Here is a 17,282-nt window from a genome sequence, read left to right as displayed (position 1 = left end):
TTCCCCCTTCTGTGGGTTTCATCTGGGCCATCTGGTCATTCTGAATATCATCCCCCAGGTAGTCTGATTCATGGCTTCAACTTTCGGCCTCACAGGACCAAGGAAAACGGGCTTTGCAGACGGTTCTTCTCAATGGCAATCACTGTCCGACAGTCTACCTATGTGACCTCCTCGATCCCTTTAACAGTGCACGGCGTTCACTGGAGAGCCAGTGAGGCCAAGGGGCATGGTTTTGTTAAACTCTATGTTCTAGTAATGGAGTCAGAGTGTCTGAGCCTGCAGGTACCTCAGAGATGACCCAGTCCAACTTCAGTATTTTACAGACAAGGAGACTGAGGCACAAAGAGGTTCCCAGACTGGGAAGCAGTGACCAGGGATTTGACACTTTGTTCCTCGACCTCAAAGTTTCATGCTCTTTCCTCAATAGCATGCTTTCTGGAAGTTGTTGAGGAGGATCTTTAATTTATATTACGGTACCATTAGAATGTGAATTTGTTATAGGATTATATTTACACTTATTTGGCTGCCCATTTTATCTGAACATTATCTAATGGGATAAAGCTCCAGAACACAGTTCTTAGTGAAGCCCATACTTTGAAATCATCTGGATCATTACAGGAGGAGTACCTAAGTGATTCATGTTCTATCCAGTGGTAACTTCCCCTGTTCTGTTAATGTTCGCTTTGTCTCTATGGTCTGCTGAATCACTTATTGCTGAGGGTTCCAACAGCCAAATCAGTTAAACTTACCTGTTCAGAGATAATGAGCAGACCAGTCTTTGTCCCAAAATAACCAGGCCAACACTGGTACTAGCAACCTGCAGACAACAATAGCACTCGTTACTAAGAGGACTGAATCTGTCTGTTTTGGCCACAAATATAATTTCTTACACTGGAAATACCATAAGCTCCACTTTCCCTCTCATTGCTAGAGATACTGGAAAGAAATAGCTCTGAAAATGCTCTCTTGCAGGTAGGGAAGCTAACTATAAAGACTTTTTAAGGATCTCCCTTAAATTATTTTTCTATTTTTTCCTAATCTCTCTTCTCCATGTACTCTGTGTGTGTGTGTATGTGTGTATATGCGTGTGTGTGTACATGTGTGTGTGTATGTGTGTGTGTGACATTTCGCTTAGACTCACTGTATTAATCCCTTTCCATTGGGTTGCATTTGGCCTTCATCTGCTCAAATAACCTTGAATTCCATCCTGACTGACTTATTTTGGGGAAAGAAATAGAAAGTCAGCTATCAATGCAGCTGCAGCCGAGGGCAGGGCACAAAGGAAAGGGAGGAGGGGAGAGCAATTTTACCACGCAGGGGGTATGAGCACTGGCCTCCCATACCGCCCCCACCCCAGTCTCACCCCGTCCGCACCACTAATTGTCGAATCAGACCTCACACCCCCAGACACTGAGCTGAGCACTGCTAGCCAGTGGCCCGCTGTGGGAACAGGACTGGTGTCCACAGGGTGCCCTCCTGCCCCCACAGGCCTTACAAAGTCCATGGACACGATGGCTTCAGCGGTCGAGTTCTCGGTCTGGGCGAGGAGCACCATGGAGGCAGGGATGTCCAGGGTGAAGCTATCCGGCTGCAAGCTGATCACAGGGGGCTCCGTTGCCATGACCCGTACCATGAAGGGCTGGGACAAGATGTAGATCTCTGCAATCTGCGATGTTCAGGGAAAGAAGTGGAGTCCAGGAAGGGGAGTTGATGAGGGGAAATCACACATTTGGGGTGGCCTGTGTGATTAAACCTTACATCGTGCGGTCAGAATAGAAACAAAGCTCTCTGGCCATTTTAACACCACCACCACACACAAGACAAAAAATAACAGCAGCTGACATTCACTGACCGTATCCAAATTATCTGGTTTAATCTTCACCAAATCCCTGTGGGCAGGTTCTATCAGAATCCCCATTTCACAGCTGAAGACAGTGAGTCCTTTGGTTAAATAATTTCCTTCACTTCCGGGTGAATAAGTTGAGGAACTGGGATTCAAATCTAGGTCTGTCTGACTCTAGATCCTTGCTCTAAAACCAGGATGCTCAGTGAGCATCTCTCTGTCCTCGAGAGCAAACCTGAGCCTTTCAGGACACTGTCCAATATTCAGGTGCTGTGAGGGCATGACATTAATAGTTGCTTCACTAAAGGCACAAACATAGGCACTATTCTCCCATTTCCCATGGAAGTTTATTATTTCAAATGTGTGGTGGAACCTTAGGGAAGGGACACTTGATTTATTTCGTAAACTTAAAATGCCTTTAATAGTAACTTGTTTAGTAAATATTTGTGGCTATTTTATTAAAAGAAAAAAATCTTGGGGCCCTGGGTGGCACAGTCAGGTGTCTGACTCTTGGTTTCGGCTTAGGTCGCGATCTCAGGGTGGTGAGATCAAGCCCTACATCAGGCTGGTGCTCATCACGGAGTCTGCTTAAGATTCTCTCTCCCTCTCCCTCTCCCTCTATCCCTCCCCCCTGCTCTCTCTCTCTCTCTAAAATAAATAAATCTTAAAAAAAAGAAAAAGAAAAAAAAATCTCTTTAGAATGGAAAGATGGACTCAAGTTTGGACCAAAAAGGAGTAGAAAAAACCCACAAATCTTCCAGAAGTAATTGCAATGAATCCAGATACACTTATCAAGCAGTCAAACCCTCAGTACTCACCCGGGAGAGCACGTTGCCAAGGCCTTGAGAGTTTTGAACCAAATGGTTGGAAATCTGGAAAATCAAGACCATCATGTCACTGTAAGATTTTTACCTGGGCTTTCTTTTCAGAGAAAACCTAGCTTTCCTTATATTTTTATGAATCATGAAGTTGTTACACCAACAGACAATTAGGGTTTAAAGGTGGCCTATCATTTTATAGCCCAACCATAAGAAATCTGAGGCCCAGAGAAGTAAAGTAACTTGCCCAAAGTCACACAGGAAATACCTTCCTTTTTAGTAAGTGCCTTTTAACCCTAGCAATATTGTGTATGTCGTATGATCCATGTGTAACCATCCTACAGTGGTTAACAATAAGTCTTGCATTATTGCCCACCTTTTCAGAGATTACTGAGACAAGGGATGCTTAAGTAATTTATCTTCACAGATGAATGGTTTCCAAATCTGAAGCTAGACCTTTCTAATTCTCGGCAGTCTATGGTAGCTGGTGCTGCTGCACCTCGTATTTGAACCTACATTTTATAACCACTTGTATAATTAAGATCCATGGAATGGAAAGATTAATAGGGGATGCTTAATAAAAGTTGTTGGTTGACTGGCTGGAGAGAGTGTTCTCATCATAAAAGGGAGGGGCGTGGCAAGAGAATCCATGACTATGTGTCCTATTACTGGTCATTGTAGATAAGTCAGTTGCAATTACCAACAGGAGAAATGTTTGTGTTGGCATAACACAAGGCATAATAATAATAATAATAATGATAATAAGCAACACTTAACACTTACTCTGTGCTAGGCATTGCTCTGAATGCTTTACATATATTTAAACCTCTCTAATGTCCATATCGACCTCATGAGTATGGAATTATTATCCTCATTCTCCAAATGATGACACTCTGGCACAGAGAAGTTAAATAAATTGAAGATGCCCAAAGTCACAGGTCATAAGTGGTGGAGGGAAGTCTTGGCATTACTTAAGATCAATCTAGAACAGTGGCCCAGTACCCTATACAACTGAAATTAGCAGACCCAGAGACCCAACAACTCCCCAGCTAATAACAGCATTCAGTTCACAATTCCTTTATTCATGTCCTGCTGGGGTTGATAGTCTAAAAAGGCCCAGGAAATAGAAACTATGACATAAAATTCCCATAATGGGCTACTTATAATAAGACTAAATGCTGGTGCTGATTGTTCCATCCATGAACTCTCCTCACCTCTTTCATGGAGAGAGTGACGTTAAAGGCCCCAGATGTAAAGTAAGCAAAGGACGCGGATTTAAAGAAAAACTCAGAGATTCCAACATAGAGCATAGAGTCATGGCGTTCTGGCAGCGCAAAAGGAACTGGCAAGAAGGGGGGATCGGTGAGGTTGTCCAGTGGGTAGAATACGCCCTGTGGGAAAACAAAGATCAGTGTATCAGATCAAGGCATGGGTGTACAGCACTACGTAGGTGGGTCTGCTCATGTCAGAATCAGGAAAATACCAGAAGCTCAGGAGGGATTAAAAGGCTACAGGGCCTTCTGACTCCTTGACCAGGGACTGTGGTTTTGCAGCTCGGATGAGTTCTTGAGCATATGTAGACGTGTCTGTCCACCCTGGGGTGTAACCTCTCAGAAGGCAGGTGCATTTTAACTGGACACACAGCTCTGCATAGTTCCTGAGGTGCCATGTAGAGATGCCAAACCCTTAATCTTCAAATTCTGTGGCTGCTGAGCATCTGTGTTGCCCTCAGTGGCTAGAGGGTGTTATTACAAAATGGTGTCTTGAGTAATATTTAACTGATTTGAAAGACTCTAATTGATGGAAATATAAGTCAGGGGCACCTGGGTGGCTCAGTAGGTTAAGTGTCCGCCTTTGGCTCGGGTCATGTTTCCAGAGTCCTGGGATTGAGCCCTGCAGTGGGCTCCCTGCTCAGCGGGAAGTCTGCTTCTCTCTCTCTCCCCCTGCGCCCCCACTCCTCAGCTCATGCTCATTCTCTCTCTCAAATAAATAAATAAATAAAATCTTGAAAAAAAAAAAGAAATATAAGTCAATATGCACTTAAAAAAACAATGATAATAACTTCGGGGCAAAACTAAACATAAAGACAATTAATCTCTTTTCCAGAATAAGCGAACACCATTTTCATATGCAAATGGCCCTGACCGAGGTCAACAGCCCTCAGTTAAATTGGCTAATCTGACAGGAACAGGAGTATCGATATGGACAATCTACTGATGTGTTAAGTTCTAATATATGCAGAGCCATGCTACCTCTTAGCCTCAGACCTATCCCCAGAGACACAGTTATCACAATACTTTCCTTGAGGAAGGCAGTCCTATGTTGGGCAAATCCAAACCATCCCTTACCAATCAAGAAAATGTTGAAGGGTCTTTTCAAAGAGCATAAGCATGAGGGAATTGCTTGAAAGGACATTAAATTATTTGAAGGGTACGTAGTGATATTTCCTTCTGCATCTAATATTTGTTCTTCCAATACTGGCTGTTGATAGCCAGGATGAGAATTTGGTGATGATAAAGTTACCTTCAAATTCAGCTCCATATAATTCTCAGTGATTTCTGGAGAACTGATCAGGGAATAATCCAGCAGAATATAGTTGTCAATCTTGGTTAAAACTAAATAACAAATAAATAAAAATGAAAATTTGTATTTATTAAAGGCATAGTATAGCATCTGACTATTATCTATGCAGAGCAATATAATTTAATTCTCTGTTATTTAAAATAACAATTACTCTTATTTTATAAATAATACACTTTTCAAAACCCAGGATAAGTAGGTAAGTCAAAAGAAGAAATTAAAAACCCTTCTTAATCACATTACACTGAGGGAAACATCAATAACATTTTGTTGTATAGCCTTTTATGTATAGACAAACACACACACAAACACAATTCATATATACTTTTTTAAAAAGAAAATTAGACAAACAAAACTCACATATTAATATTAAACCACATATATTAATATTAAACCACATATAAACCACATATATATTAGATTGGTGTAACGAGACACTTTCAAGCTCTATGTTATGGCCTTCTATATAGTTAGAGCTTTAATTTTTTACAGTGAGTATGTATTACTGTTATAATTAGAAATAATTTTTATTTTTTATTTATTTTTAAAGATTTTATTTATTTATTTGACAAAGAGAGACACAGAGAGAGAGGGAACACAAGCAGGGGGAGTGGGAGAGGGAGAAGCAGGCTTCCTACTGAGCAAGGAGCCCGACATGGGGCTTGATCCCAGGACTCTGAGATCATGACCTGAGCCGAAGGCAGGTGCTTAATGACTGAGCCACCCAGGCGCCCCAGAAATAATTTTTAAAAAGAAATGTTGAGAGAGACAGACAGGAATAAAATTCCGTAAGTTAAACAGGCCAAGAAAATTCTCATGCACAGTCTATTAATTCAATTCTCTTTTGGTATTATCATTTTCAGAGCACAGCAGGAGGCCAGGGGGCCGGGGGACAGTAGACGGGGTTGGCAGGAAGCATGATTTCAGAGTCTGAGGCAGGTTGTACGTGCAGGGGTGCAGTGCTCAGGAGTCCAACCCGGCCTGGGAGAGCTGCTTTCTCAACCAGCGCCATGTGTTCTGTGATATGAGGACCTCCCCGCTGTTCCAGAGCAAAGCATCTGAGTAGCACACCTTCTCCTCTTGCACGCCATGCTTGGTTTATTCCACAGACGGTGATAAGGAACAAGAAGAGATGAAGGGGCTTGCCCAGGTGAGGGAACAATACTGCCCCATGTCACTATAGTTTTTAAAATGCTTTCAAATTCACAGTTTGAACAGATCCCATCACCATACTGTGAGGGGAGCAGGACCGCGCCCGTTTTACAGGTGAGCGAGGGAGGCTCCCACAGGTAGAGAAACTTGCCCATGGCAACCTAGAACTCAGGACTCCCTGACCAGTTCTTTCCTTACTACATCTTTCTCTTTCCCTACCTCCCCAATCTGTTCTTTTTTCATCTATCCACACCCAGCCCAATCCACTTGTCCAGGCACCGTGCAACCGTTCATCGACCCAATATTCATTCACCTAGTGTGGGTTAGGCACTGTGCCTGGTGCTGGGGACATGGTCAAAGGCCCTGTGCTTGTGGGACTCATAGCCTGAGGAAGAGTCAGACATATGAACAGGAAATTATAATACAGTGTAATAAGAGTAGGTCTAAAACTGAGCTCCTGATGGTCTTTCTACAGTCTTACAGTCTTCCTCATCTTGGTAAATGGTAACTCCATTCTTCCAATTTTCTAGTTGCTCGGGTGAAAACCTGGAGTCATCCTAGATTTCCCTCATGACGCACATTCAGTGTGTCAGCAAATAACACTGTCTCTCCCTTCAAGGTCCATCCAGAACCTGAGCATGTCTTGCCATCTCCATCACTCCATCCAGGCCAACTGCCATCACTGCTCGCACAGGTCATTGCAGTAGCCTCTTATGTGGTCTCCCTGCTTCTACCCTTGCCCCCTTTCTGTCTATTGTTAACGGATGGAAGCCAGACTGATCTCCTTACAACATAAGTCAGATCATGCAAGCCTTGCTCAGAACTCTCTGAAGACTTCTCTTCTCAGACTAAGAGCCAGCCTTCGTACTGACCTGCAGAGCCCTGAAGATCTGACTGTTGCTTTCCTCCTCCCTGACCTCATCTCCGGCTGCCTTCCCCCTCACACCCTCTGCTCCCAGGATGCCCTCCTCATAGTCCCTCCAATATACTTGGCATGTTCCCACATGGGCCTCTGAGCTTGTGGTTTCCTGTACCTGGAGTGTTCTTCGTCCAGATCTAGGAGTGCCCCTCACCCTATTCCATTCAAGTTCATACTGGAATGTCACCTGCTCAGTGGTGCCTTTCCTGGCCATCCTATTTTAACAGAAACACCTCCCCAGCTTCTTCTCTACTTTATCTTTCTTCTTACCACTTATCACATCAGTATCATAGATTTTACTTGTTATCTTGCTTGCTGTCTGTCTCCTCTGACTAGTCCCATGAGGGCAGAGATTTCTGTCTCCTGGGCTTACTGCTGCATTCCCAGCACCAAGCCTCTTACAGGTTGTCAGCACACCTTAGGTGAATGAATGAATGGAATGGAGAGAGAGAGAGACATCCAAAGTGTCAGGTGAGCACAGAGGAGGCAAAACTTTGGGGTGCAGACTATGAGGTAAGACTTCCTGGATGAGACTATGCCGGAGCTGAGTCTTAAAAGATAATGAGGAGTGGACAGGACAAGGGATGGCTCAGGGGTAGGAAGTGGAAGGGACTGGACCCTTCAGGGCTTAGCACAGTGCTGGCGAAGAAATAGGTATTCAATAAGTATCTATTAAATGGATAAATGGGTGGAGGAGAGGGGAAGCTCTTCTAGGCAGGGAGGGCAGCATGAGCCAAGCAACGGGTGTGGGGACAGCAGAAGCAGTTTCACCGCTGGGGCAGAGAAAAGTGCCAGATGAGGCCGAGAGAGGTGAGTTGAGCCAGAGCATGGCGGGCAGGTCTCGTAGTCCATGAGAAAGCATTTGGGCTTGATCCTGAGGCAGCAAGGAGCCACTGAAGGGGTTAGAACAGGGGGAGGAAGGGGCTAACTTGCTTGAGATTAGCATGAATCATCCCGAAGAGGATATATTTAGTGCCAGAGCTGGTGTTTCCCATGGCTCTAGTTTGCAGAGAGTAGAGCAGGGAGAAGAGCTGGGCTACCTCACATTGAAAAGCAAACCTAGAGAGCACCAGAGTTTGAAGGCGGGAAGAGAACCATCCTGAAGGGGCAGTTCTAGGACTCACCTTCTACCATGCTGAGATTGGCATTCAGGGCTTCCACCTCACTCATGATAATGGGACAGAGCTGGCCATAAAAAGAATTTTTAAAAATTGCAGGTTATCACATTGCACTTGAAACCTCTATTTAGGGGCCTAGACCTGCAAACAAAGGCCTTCTGGTTAGGAGCCATTCTCCCTTTGGTCACCAGGACTTTCCCTGAAATTTGTCAATGCCTATGGGCCCCATGTTCTGTACGTATGGGTGGTGTGTCATTGAATGCTGGCTAAACTTCAGAGCAACCGGGACTACACCCAGTTAGCCCCATGAAAGAAGGAGCCCTCGGCTTCTCTTTCTGTGGTGTGACAGGACACGTGCCCGGTGCATCTGGTGCGGTCACCCCTGAGGACCTGTTGCTGGACCCTTGCCGGCTGGGGACGCCACCGCCTCCCGCCTCCTCTGTGGCGGCACCATGCTCTGCTGGGAAGGTGCAAGCCGGGCCTTCGCTCTCCCCCTCGGCTGGCTTGAGAGCCCAGTAGTCAGACATCTGTTTAGATCAGAACCCCTTTTGGAGTTAGAAAAGCAATCTTGATTGGACTCGAGCTTGTCTGTAGGAAGGAGGAGGCGTGCCGACATGGGTGGGCCAACGTGTGCAAGGCGTGTGCTAAGCACTCGGCATGGTGGTTACTAGCAGAGGCTTGGGAGCCTGGCTGCCTCGGGTTGACTTGGCACGTGATTTGTACTCTGTTCTCAGTTTCCTCATTTGCAACATGAGGAGGATAACGGTACCCACTTCATTATGTTGTTGTGAGTAGAAATAGAAGTAATCCATGTAAAATTGCCCGCGCATAGCAAGCATTCAGTAAACGTCAGCTGTCTATTTTAACCCCATTTTGGTCTCACGACGGCGCTGAGAGGTGGGCACCACTGTCCCCCCTTCACAGATGGGAAAACTGAAGCTTAGAGAGCTTTAGCGAGTTGCCAGGAGTTATATAACCAGGACTTAGAATAGATAGTTGTGGTCTGAGCACTCTTTTCTGTTTTCCCAAGGCACAGAGGTAGTACTAGAAGCAAAGCGTCCATGGTCTCTAAGTCCATACACAATCCCAGCAAACTTAGCTAGTGGCTTCCTGTCAGAGCCCAGAGAACCACGCCTGGTTTCCAGCAGCGGAGCGATGGCGAGTGTGGGGTCCCCGAGCCGACAGTGCTTTCCCTGTCACTCTCTGACACGCAGGTGCACCGGCCCTCAGCACCTGCCAGGTGAGGATGGAGAAAGTCCGTGCAACCTTGGTGTCCCCCGACCAGCCGGCCACCTCCTCGGACAAGCTGCTGAGTGTGTTTGCGTGTTGATTTCCTCACTGACGCTGACGTTCATCAAGCACTGCCTGCCAAGCATGAGGGGGATGGAGGCTTCCAGATACTGTTCTTGCCCTTTCATTTCCACTCCTCATCCTTTTCCTTGTCTCCCCCCATATATGGGTAAGGCGTCCAGCGATGGTCTGGCCTGGACTGGAAAGAGGGCGCACAGCCAAATCCATCTCTCCCCTTCCTCAAACACTGATTTCTGGAATCGAGACACTTATAACTTTGGAAGCTATCTTAACTTATACTGTTTCTGGAAACATCCTTTCTTCTCCCCCATTTCTTACCTATCAAAGTCGTACTTATACTTCAAGGCCCAGTTCAAGTCCTACATCCTCTAAAAAATATCCCTTTTGGGTTATTTTAGGCCGTTTTGATTGAATCTTTCCATTTCTCTGAACCCCTTCGGTTCAGTCTAATGATCATGTAGTTATGCATTAAATTCAAATACTCATTCAGTTATTGTTCCACAAGCCTGAGTTGGGTTTTCCTAAAAAGATAATAAGTTTATTCCTATTTTATATCCCCAACAGCCTGTAGCCTAGGTCTGGGCATGTAGTAGGTATGCAATAAACTCTTGTTGGTTGTTTGCCCATCCTGTGCTGAGCACTTGAGGTAGGGAATGCTGTTTCATTCATCTCTGCATCCCCAGCACTTAGCAGAATGTTTGGCACATGGCAGGCACTTGCAAAACTTAGTAAGTTGCAAAGGATAATGTGTGTGAAAGTGCCTTGGATGATGCCTAGCATACAACAGGTGCTCAATAAATGTTTACTGACTAAGAACTAGGTAAAGCATGGCAGAACCACTGAGCATTTTACTGTGGTTGCATCACTTCTAAAGACTTACCATTTCATTTAAGTTCTTTAAAATAGGTTTCTCCATGGGCTCAGCAAAGGAGTTGTACAGGACACTGGGGAAAAAAAGAGAAAGAAACGGGCTTATTCAGGAACTGTATCTGCCAGTCGTGAACCTCCTCGGGCCCTGCCGGAGACTCCAGCCCCAGACCAGCAACTGCCCAGCATGGCGCTACCACTCACCTGAGTTCTCCCGAAAATGACACATGGGCATGGCTCACTTGGGCGTAGCAGTCTTGGAGCTTCAGGATTGGGTGACCAAAGTCATTGAGGGCCAGGACAATGATACCGGTGAAGTAGACCCCAGAGAGAAACAGATTGGCTCCTCCTGTGTCTTGACTGTTGAGAGGAAAAAGTGCAAGGTTACCCAGGCCTGGGCAGGGGTGAGATGGATCATTTCTCTGACTCTCCACAGCCTATAAGCTCCTGGAGGGCAAGAACTCTGTCACCTCTGGATTCCTGGCACCAACAAGAGGTAGGAGCAGAGTACGTGCTGAGTGTTTACCAAACAAATGAAGCAATGAGTATGTGGCTAGGTGACAGCTTTAGCTTAGCTTTTTTATCCTGAGTGCTCTGGCCCCCATAGTGGCCGAGCATGTATTAAGCACCATTCATATGCGATGCTCACGTGGAGAGAGAACATGGGGTAGCCTTATTTAGGATGGGCACAGATGGGGACGAGACACTTAGATGCAGTCTGTGAACTCTTTGAGGGACTGGAGTGTCTGTTGTTTGTCTCCACACCCCCAGGATGAGCACATAGTGTAAGCACTTAATATGTGGCTGATAAGTCAGCAAAGAAATGAATGAATACCTGAATCTGTGTTATTTATGGGAGAATATATAATTTCTCTACAGTGTACAGGTCTGGAGTTCTTGAGATGGGGATAAATGGTACTTGGTTGGCACTCAGTAAATGGTTGTTGAATGACCAAGTGGATGAGTGGATGTGCTTTCTGGGGAACCAACTGAGGCAGACCTAAACATTACACCCAGGACAGTGACTTGCACGTAGTAGGTGGTCTGTAAGTGTGACTTGAATTTGATCCCTCGTTTCTCTAGGAGGGTGCAAAAGCCTTCTAGTGGGGAGAGAATTGGGCTCCAGCTGACTATTATCCTCTAATCTCCTTGTGAGGTAGGAAGGCCCATTTCCTATCAGTTGCCCCTGAGGATGGGGAAGCGTGTGGAATGGCCCAAGATCATACAGTGACTCATTGAAGGTCTAAAATGTTGAGCACGAGTCCGTTCCTCCAACAGTCAGGGACTTCCAGCTCTTAGGAAATCTTAAATGACATTTTGCTCTGCCTTTAAGGGAAGGATGCTTTTCAGCCCTCCTCCTCCCCTGCCCAGCCCCCAGCAGAGATATCCTGATTTAAATCTCTCCTGGAAAAAAGTACTCTCGAGAAAGACTGTTAGTGGCTGAGGGAAAGAAGCCTAATGTCAAAAACATCAGCAAATTTTTGGACTTTCAATTTTGGTTCCATTTCTCCCCAGAAGAGCCGCAGACAGCATTGAGTGGAATACTCACAAGAGCGGAGACTTGATTTCCCAGTTGGTGCTGATGTTGGCAGTGCCGTGGTTGGTCAGGGCCTTGATTCCCACCCCAGGCACAAAGGCTAATGAAGTATTTGGAAATGAAAAGACATTGATTTTTATGCTGTAAAACAAGAAACAGAGAGGTTAGCGCATGTCTTCTAGCACATCTCTAAGTAAGGCAAAATCAGAAAGGAGGTTTGTGGAACTCCCGAAGGCAACTGTGAATTCCTGTGGAGGAAGGAACCTCGGGTCTGAGGTGCTGCCTCTGGGCACTGCCTTTTTTTTTGAACTCACGACCCTGAGATCAAGACCTGAGCTGAGATCGAGAGTCGGACGCTTAACTGACTGAGCCACCCAGGCGCCTCTGGGCATTGCCTTCTAATGCCCCTTCAACCCTTACCAAGAAGCCCCTGGTGTCTGATTGAGGGGGAAATGAGCAAGTATAGAAACAGATTCGAAAATAATCAATTTTTCTAGTTTCATTAAAGACAGTATGAGGTACAACACTGCCATCGTGATTTTTCCCTTCAGCTGTTCCAGTGCTTCTCAATGGGGGCGGATATTAGTATTTTGGGTATGACAACTGTTTTGTGTACAGGGCTGCTATACACATCGCAGGGTACCTGGTGTGTGTGCCAACTAAATGCCAGCAGTGCCCCTCCCCCATCATTGGGACAGTCGCAAGGGTACCTTCCTTCTATTCTCAGATGCCCTCTATGTGGACAGTATCTTCCCTAGTTTAGAAACTTAGAGTATTAATTTCCCCTAGGATTATCTGAGCTGTCAACGGGTAGATAGGAAGCAATGGGCTGCATGTAATCCTTATAGGTAGATGGCTCATGTATTGAGTGATTACTCCCTATCAGGCACTGGGGTAAGCACTTTACATGCATTGGATCATTTTAATCCTCACAATAATCCCATGAGGTTGTTGCTGGTTTTGCAATCTGCAATTCATAGATGAGAAGATAAGGAACGTGGCTGAAGTCATATATAAGTGGTAGAACCAGACCTGGAGCCCTCCTCAATCTGTCTTCAGACTGTGTTCTTAGCCAGTAGGCTATGCCACTTCATGTATTGTGCAAGGGGCACTTGACTTGGAGCTGAGTTTTGTGCTAGCCGTGCAACCTTGGGTATGATACTTAACCTCTTTCAGTCACTCAAAGGAAGGGTTACTCATGGGCAGGTTGGGAAGACAAAATGAGATCACCTGCGTATAACTGTGGCATGGGAGAAAGGCATTGTTATGAGCTAAGATTAGGAAAAACGTAAAACATAAATGTGATAGCTGATAACAAATGCTTATTTACGATTTCTTCCATTTTGCATCCTTTCCTATGTGTCTTTGTCAAACACCCTGAGTCCCACTGTGGGAAGGAGATGGTAGAGGTTCATTTAACAGATCTTGGAAATATTTTCGGTTTGATACATATAGGTCTAATGCATTCCTTGTATTCAAGCTATGGATGTATCATTAAAGAAAATCATTTCTTTGTTGCTGGACATCTAGGTCGTTTCCAGTTATTTCTGTATTATAAACAATGCCACACTGAACATCCTCATATATGCTGTTTATGTGTATGTCTTTCTAGTGAGGATGCTGAGAAGTGGGATTGGTAGGTCAAAGAGCATGCATTAAAAAAACAAAGTCCTTGTAAATAACTTTCTGAAATGGAACCGTCCAATAGAAATAGAACGTGAGCCACATACATAATTTAAAAATTTCTAGTGACCACATTTATAAAAGGGAAAGGAAACAGGTGAGAGTGATTTTATTAATATTTTTTACTCGACCTGATACATCTAAAATAGTATCATTTCAACATACAATCAATATAAAAATTATTGATGGGATATTTTGTTTTCTCTTTTTCAAAATAAGTCTTCAACATATGGTCTGTTTTTTTTACATTCATAATATGACTCAGTCTGGACATTGAATTTCATCAGAAATACTTGTCCTATATTTAGATCGGATAAATTTTTCAACTGAAAAAGTACACTTCCATACTCAAATTGTTCCACACATACTTAAAAGCTTTTCTTTTCTTTTCTTTTCTTTTTTTAAGATTTTATTTATTTATTTGACACAGAGAGCACAAGCAGGGGGAGCTGCAGGCAGAGGGAGAGGGAGAAGCAGGCTCCCAGCTGAGCAGAGAGCCCGACGTGGGGATCAATCCCAGGACCTGCGATCATGACCTGAGCCAAAGGCAGACGCCCAACTGACTGAGCCACCCAGGTGCCCCAAAAGCTTTTCAAAAACTGAATTGAGTGAGTACCAGTTTTTAAATTAAAATTAATTAAAAATTAAATAAGTAAACCTTCAGTGCCTTAGTTGTACTAGTCCCGTTTCCAGGGCTCGGTAGCCACACGTGACAGGTGGCTCCTGTGTGGGCAGCTCAGGTCAAAAAGTACTGTACCAGTTTCTCTACTCTCACTAGCAATCTTCACCTACACTTCATAATATATGTTTAACCCCGGATTTTTCTGCTGGAACATTATTGTCATTGTAATTAAATAATTCATTTTGTAAATATATAATGTCCATCTCTCTTACTGGACTTTAAGGGCAGGGGAATATATCTGTGTCATTCACTACGATATCCCCCATGCCTGGAACAAAGCCTTGGTACCTAGTAGGTACTCAATAAATACTTGTTGAATGGCTGTCTTTATTAACAACTAGAGCATTTGCTAGGAGCTTTTCCTAGATCACCATTCTTCTACCCACCCCCCAAGCCCCCCCAAAACTCATGGTTTTATAGAATGGTATCCTTGATAGCAGGGAAATTATTGCTCCAAAGGGTTAGAGCATCAGGGAATTATCACTGGATTGATAAAGCCTTGGGGTCAAATTGTGAATCACAGATAATTCCTTATAAAATCTTGACTCTCTGCTTTACCTTCAAGATTTGGTGCAAGATGGACAAAGGTGTCCTTTCCCTATACCGCCTTTGGGGCTTTTGTTGGCAAATATGACAGGTTGCTGCTGTCTGAACATCCATTTCCCTTTCTTCTTTCCCAAACATCCCTGAATTGGCTCAGGATGACAAAGATGTCTGCTTGGAAAATGAATTTTCCAGTCTCCCTTGCTAATAATAGTAAGTATGGTCGTAAGAGAAATCTGTCCATTATCGAATACTAATAGAGCAGGGCTCCAGAAAAAAAAACTCACTGAAGAGACTAACCCAGCTTTTAAGAGCCCTCTTAACTCCTTCTTGGGCCTGAAATATGGATTTGATGGCTGAGCTGCCGTGGCCAAACTGGACCATGAGACAACCTTGAGGACAGAAGCCAGAACTGAGGACGGCAGGGCAGAGAGATACAAAAAGGCTGGGTTCAGATAAAATTGTGGGGCTTCCATAGGATCCCTCTACTCTTTCTTATTCTTTTCTTTTCTTTTTTTGTGGGGCTTGAACTCATGACCCTGAGATCAAGACCTGAGCGGAGATCAAGAGTCAGACGCTTAACTGACTGAGCCACCCAGGCGCCCCTCTACTCTTTCTTTTGAGCTTCTTTTTTTTTTTTTTTTTTAAAGATTTTATTTATTTATTTGACAGAGACAGAGATAGTGAGAGCAGGAACACAAGCAGCGGGAGGGGGAGAGGGAGAAGCAGGCCTCCCCCCGAGGAGGGAGCCCGATGTGGGACTCGATCCCAGGACCTGGGATCATGACCTGAGCCGAAGGCAGACGCCCAACGACTGAGCCACCCAGGCGCCCTCTTTTGAGCTTCTTAATTGTGGCCCATTTCTATGACTTTTAAAATCTCAACTAAACTTTGTTAAAATAAAGAAAGACTTGATGAGGGTAGATTTGTTTCTGAGACTGTGACTGAATCCTGCATCTAGGTTAGGGTGTGGGGGCAACAACGTGATGGACAAAAATTTCTCTTAGAATTCAAGGGGCAAGGTATTCTCATTTTAGGGAAGAGGCAAGGACATCGAGACTCTGAACAGATTCCCCAGGTGCATACAACTAGTGTGTAGCAGGGATAGGACTTGGACCCAGGTGTTCTGACCCCAATCCTACACTCTTTGTCAGCTTTATGACCCCTGTTTCTTGAGGTCATTCATCTGATAAGCCCCTTACCAAAGATTAACTCTGTGTTAACTTCTACTCTGCAGGTCCCTGGTGTTACACCAGAACACAGGGTGACATATCCACAACCCTAAGGTTTTAAAGAGTAATTTCACTGCTAAAAATACTCTTTTACTTACTTTGAAAAATTGTAGTTCACATAATCAACCTTCAGAAATTCCAGAGATTCAGAACCTTTTAGGTCTGGGATATTTTTTTCCATAACCATTTGCTCAATCATCTCCACCCCGGCTAGAACGCCTATGAAGGAACCAAAGAGAGCGTTTACTGATAATGATGAAGATGATAATGGCATCATTAGACATACACGTGAAGTTCACTGAGCAAGGCGTGCTCTTAGAAACTTAGAAAGCAGCAACCCTACAAAGTGGTGCTGTTTTCCCTGTTTCACAGAAGAAAACACTGGTCCTCAGAGAGGCTAATGAAGACCCCAGGACCCCAGGACTAACAGCACGAGAGATTCTCATTATGTGGCCAAGGCTAAAGGATACTACTACAGGACGTTGTGATAGGAGAAGTACAAAATATTATCATTATCCACATTTTACAGATGAACAAACTGAACCTCAAAGAGATGGATTCTTACCTAAGTCACACGGCAAGGAACTGGGGGCCCCATAGTCAAATCTGGGCAATTTGGCTCCAGAATCCATGCCTTATTAGAAAGTTATTCCACATTCTCCCCTTTCCCCTAGATTCTTTAGTTTAGTTAGTTTTTTTTTTTTTAAGATTTTATCTATTTATTAGAGAGAGAGAGAGAGCGCGAGCACATGAGTAGGGGGAGGGACAGAGGGAGAAGCATACTCCCCACTGAACAGGGAGCCCGACGTGAGGCTCGATTCCAGGACCCCAAGATTACGCCTGAGCCAAAGGCAGACCCCAACGGATTGAGCCACCCAGGCGCCCCTCCCCTAGATTCTTTAAGCTCAGCAATTTTTGGCCTGAGGTGCATGGACTGTTGGGCACTCTTAACCCTCCTGAAATCCTAGTAAAAGACTGTGAGTAGGATGTGTGTGCG

The 17,282-nt window shown here is 44.6% G+C and overlaps 1 protein-coding gene across 2 annotated transcripts in view; it reads right to left on the bottom strand.

The window, feature by feature from the left end:
* Nucleotides 1–17,282, bottom strand: part of BPIFC (BPI fold containing family C) — a 40,687-nt gene that overhangs the window by 13,530 nt on the left and 9,875 nt on the right. For both annotated transcript variants that reach the window (XM_021687383.1, XM_021687384.1), the window contains 10 exons: nucleotides 16,384–16,504; nucleotides 12,158–12,286; nucleotides 10,813–10,968; nucleotides 10,622–10,685; nucleotides 8,437–8,497; nucleotides 5,185–5,276; nucleotides 3,876–4,052; nucleotides 2,662–2,715; nucleotides 1,496–1,666; nucleotides 750–817 (listed from right to left, as the gene is read on the bottom strand). In XM_021687383.1, coding sequence (XP_021543058.1) covers nucleotides 750–817; nucleotides 1,496–1,666; nucleotides 2,662–2,715; nucleotides 3,876–4,052; nucleotides 5,185–5,276; nucleotides 8,437–8,497; nucleotides 10,622–10,685; nucleotides 10,813–10,968; nucleotides 12,158–12,286; nucleotides 16,384–16,504 — 1,093 coding nt within the window. The remainder of the gene's footprint in view (nucleotides 1–749; nucleotides 818–1,495; nucleotides 1,667–2,661; nucleotides 2,716–3,875; nucleotides 4,053–5,184; nucleotides 5,277–8,436; nucleotides 8,498–10,621; nucleotides 10,686–10,812; nucleotides 10,969–12,157; nucleotides 12,287–16,383; nucleotides 16,505–17,282) is intronic.

Source organism: Neomonachus schauinslandi, chromosome 5 (assembly GCF_002201575.2).
Source record: "Neomonachus schauinslandi chromosome 5, ASM220157v2, whole genome shotgun sequence".
Lineage (NCBI taxonomy): Eukaryota > Metazoa > Chordata > Mammalia > Carnivora > Phocidae > Neomonachus > Neomonachus schauinslandi.
The sequence above is the reverse complement of the archived record's forward strand: the minus strand, read 5'-3'. Positions and strand labels throughout refer to the sequence as shown.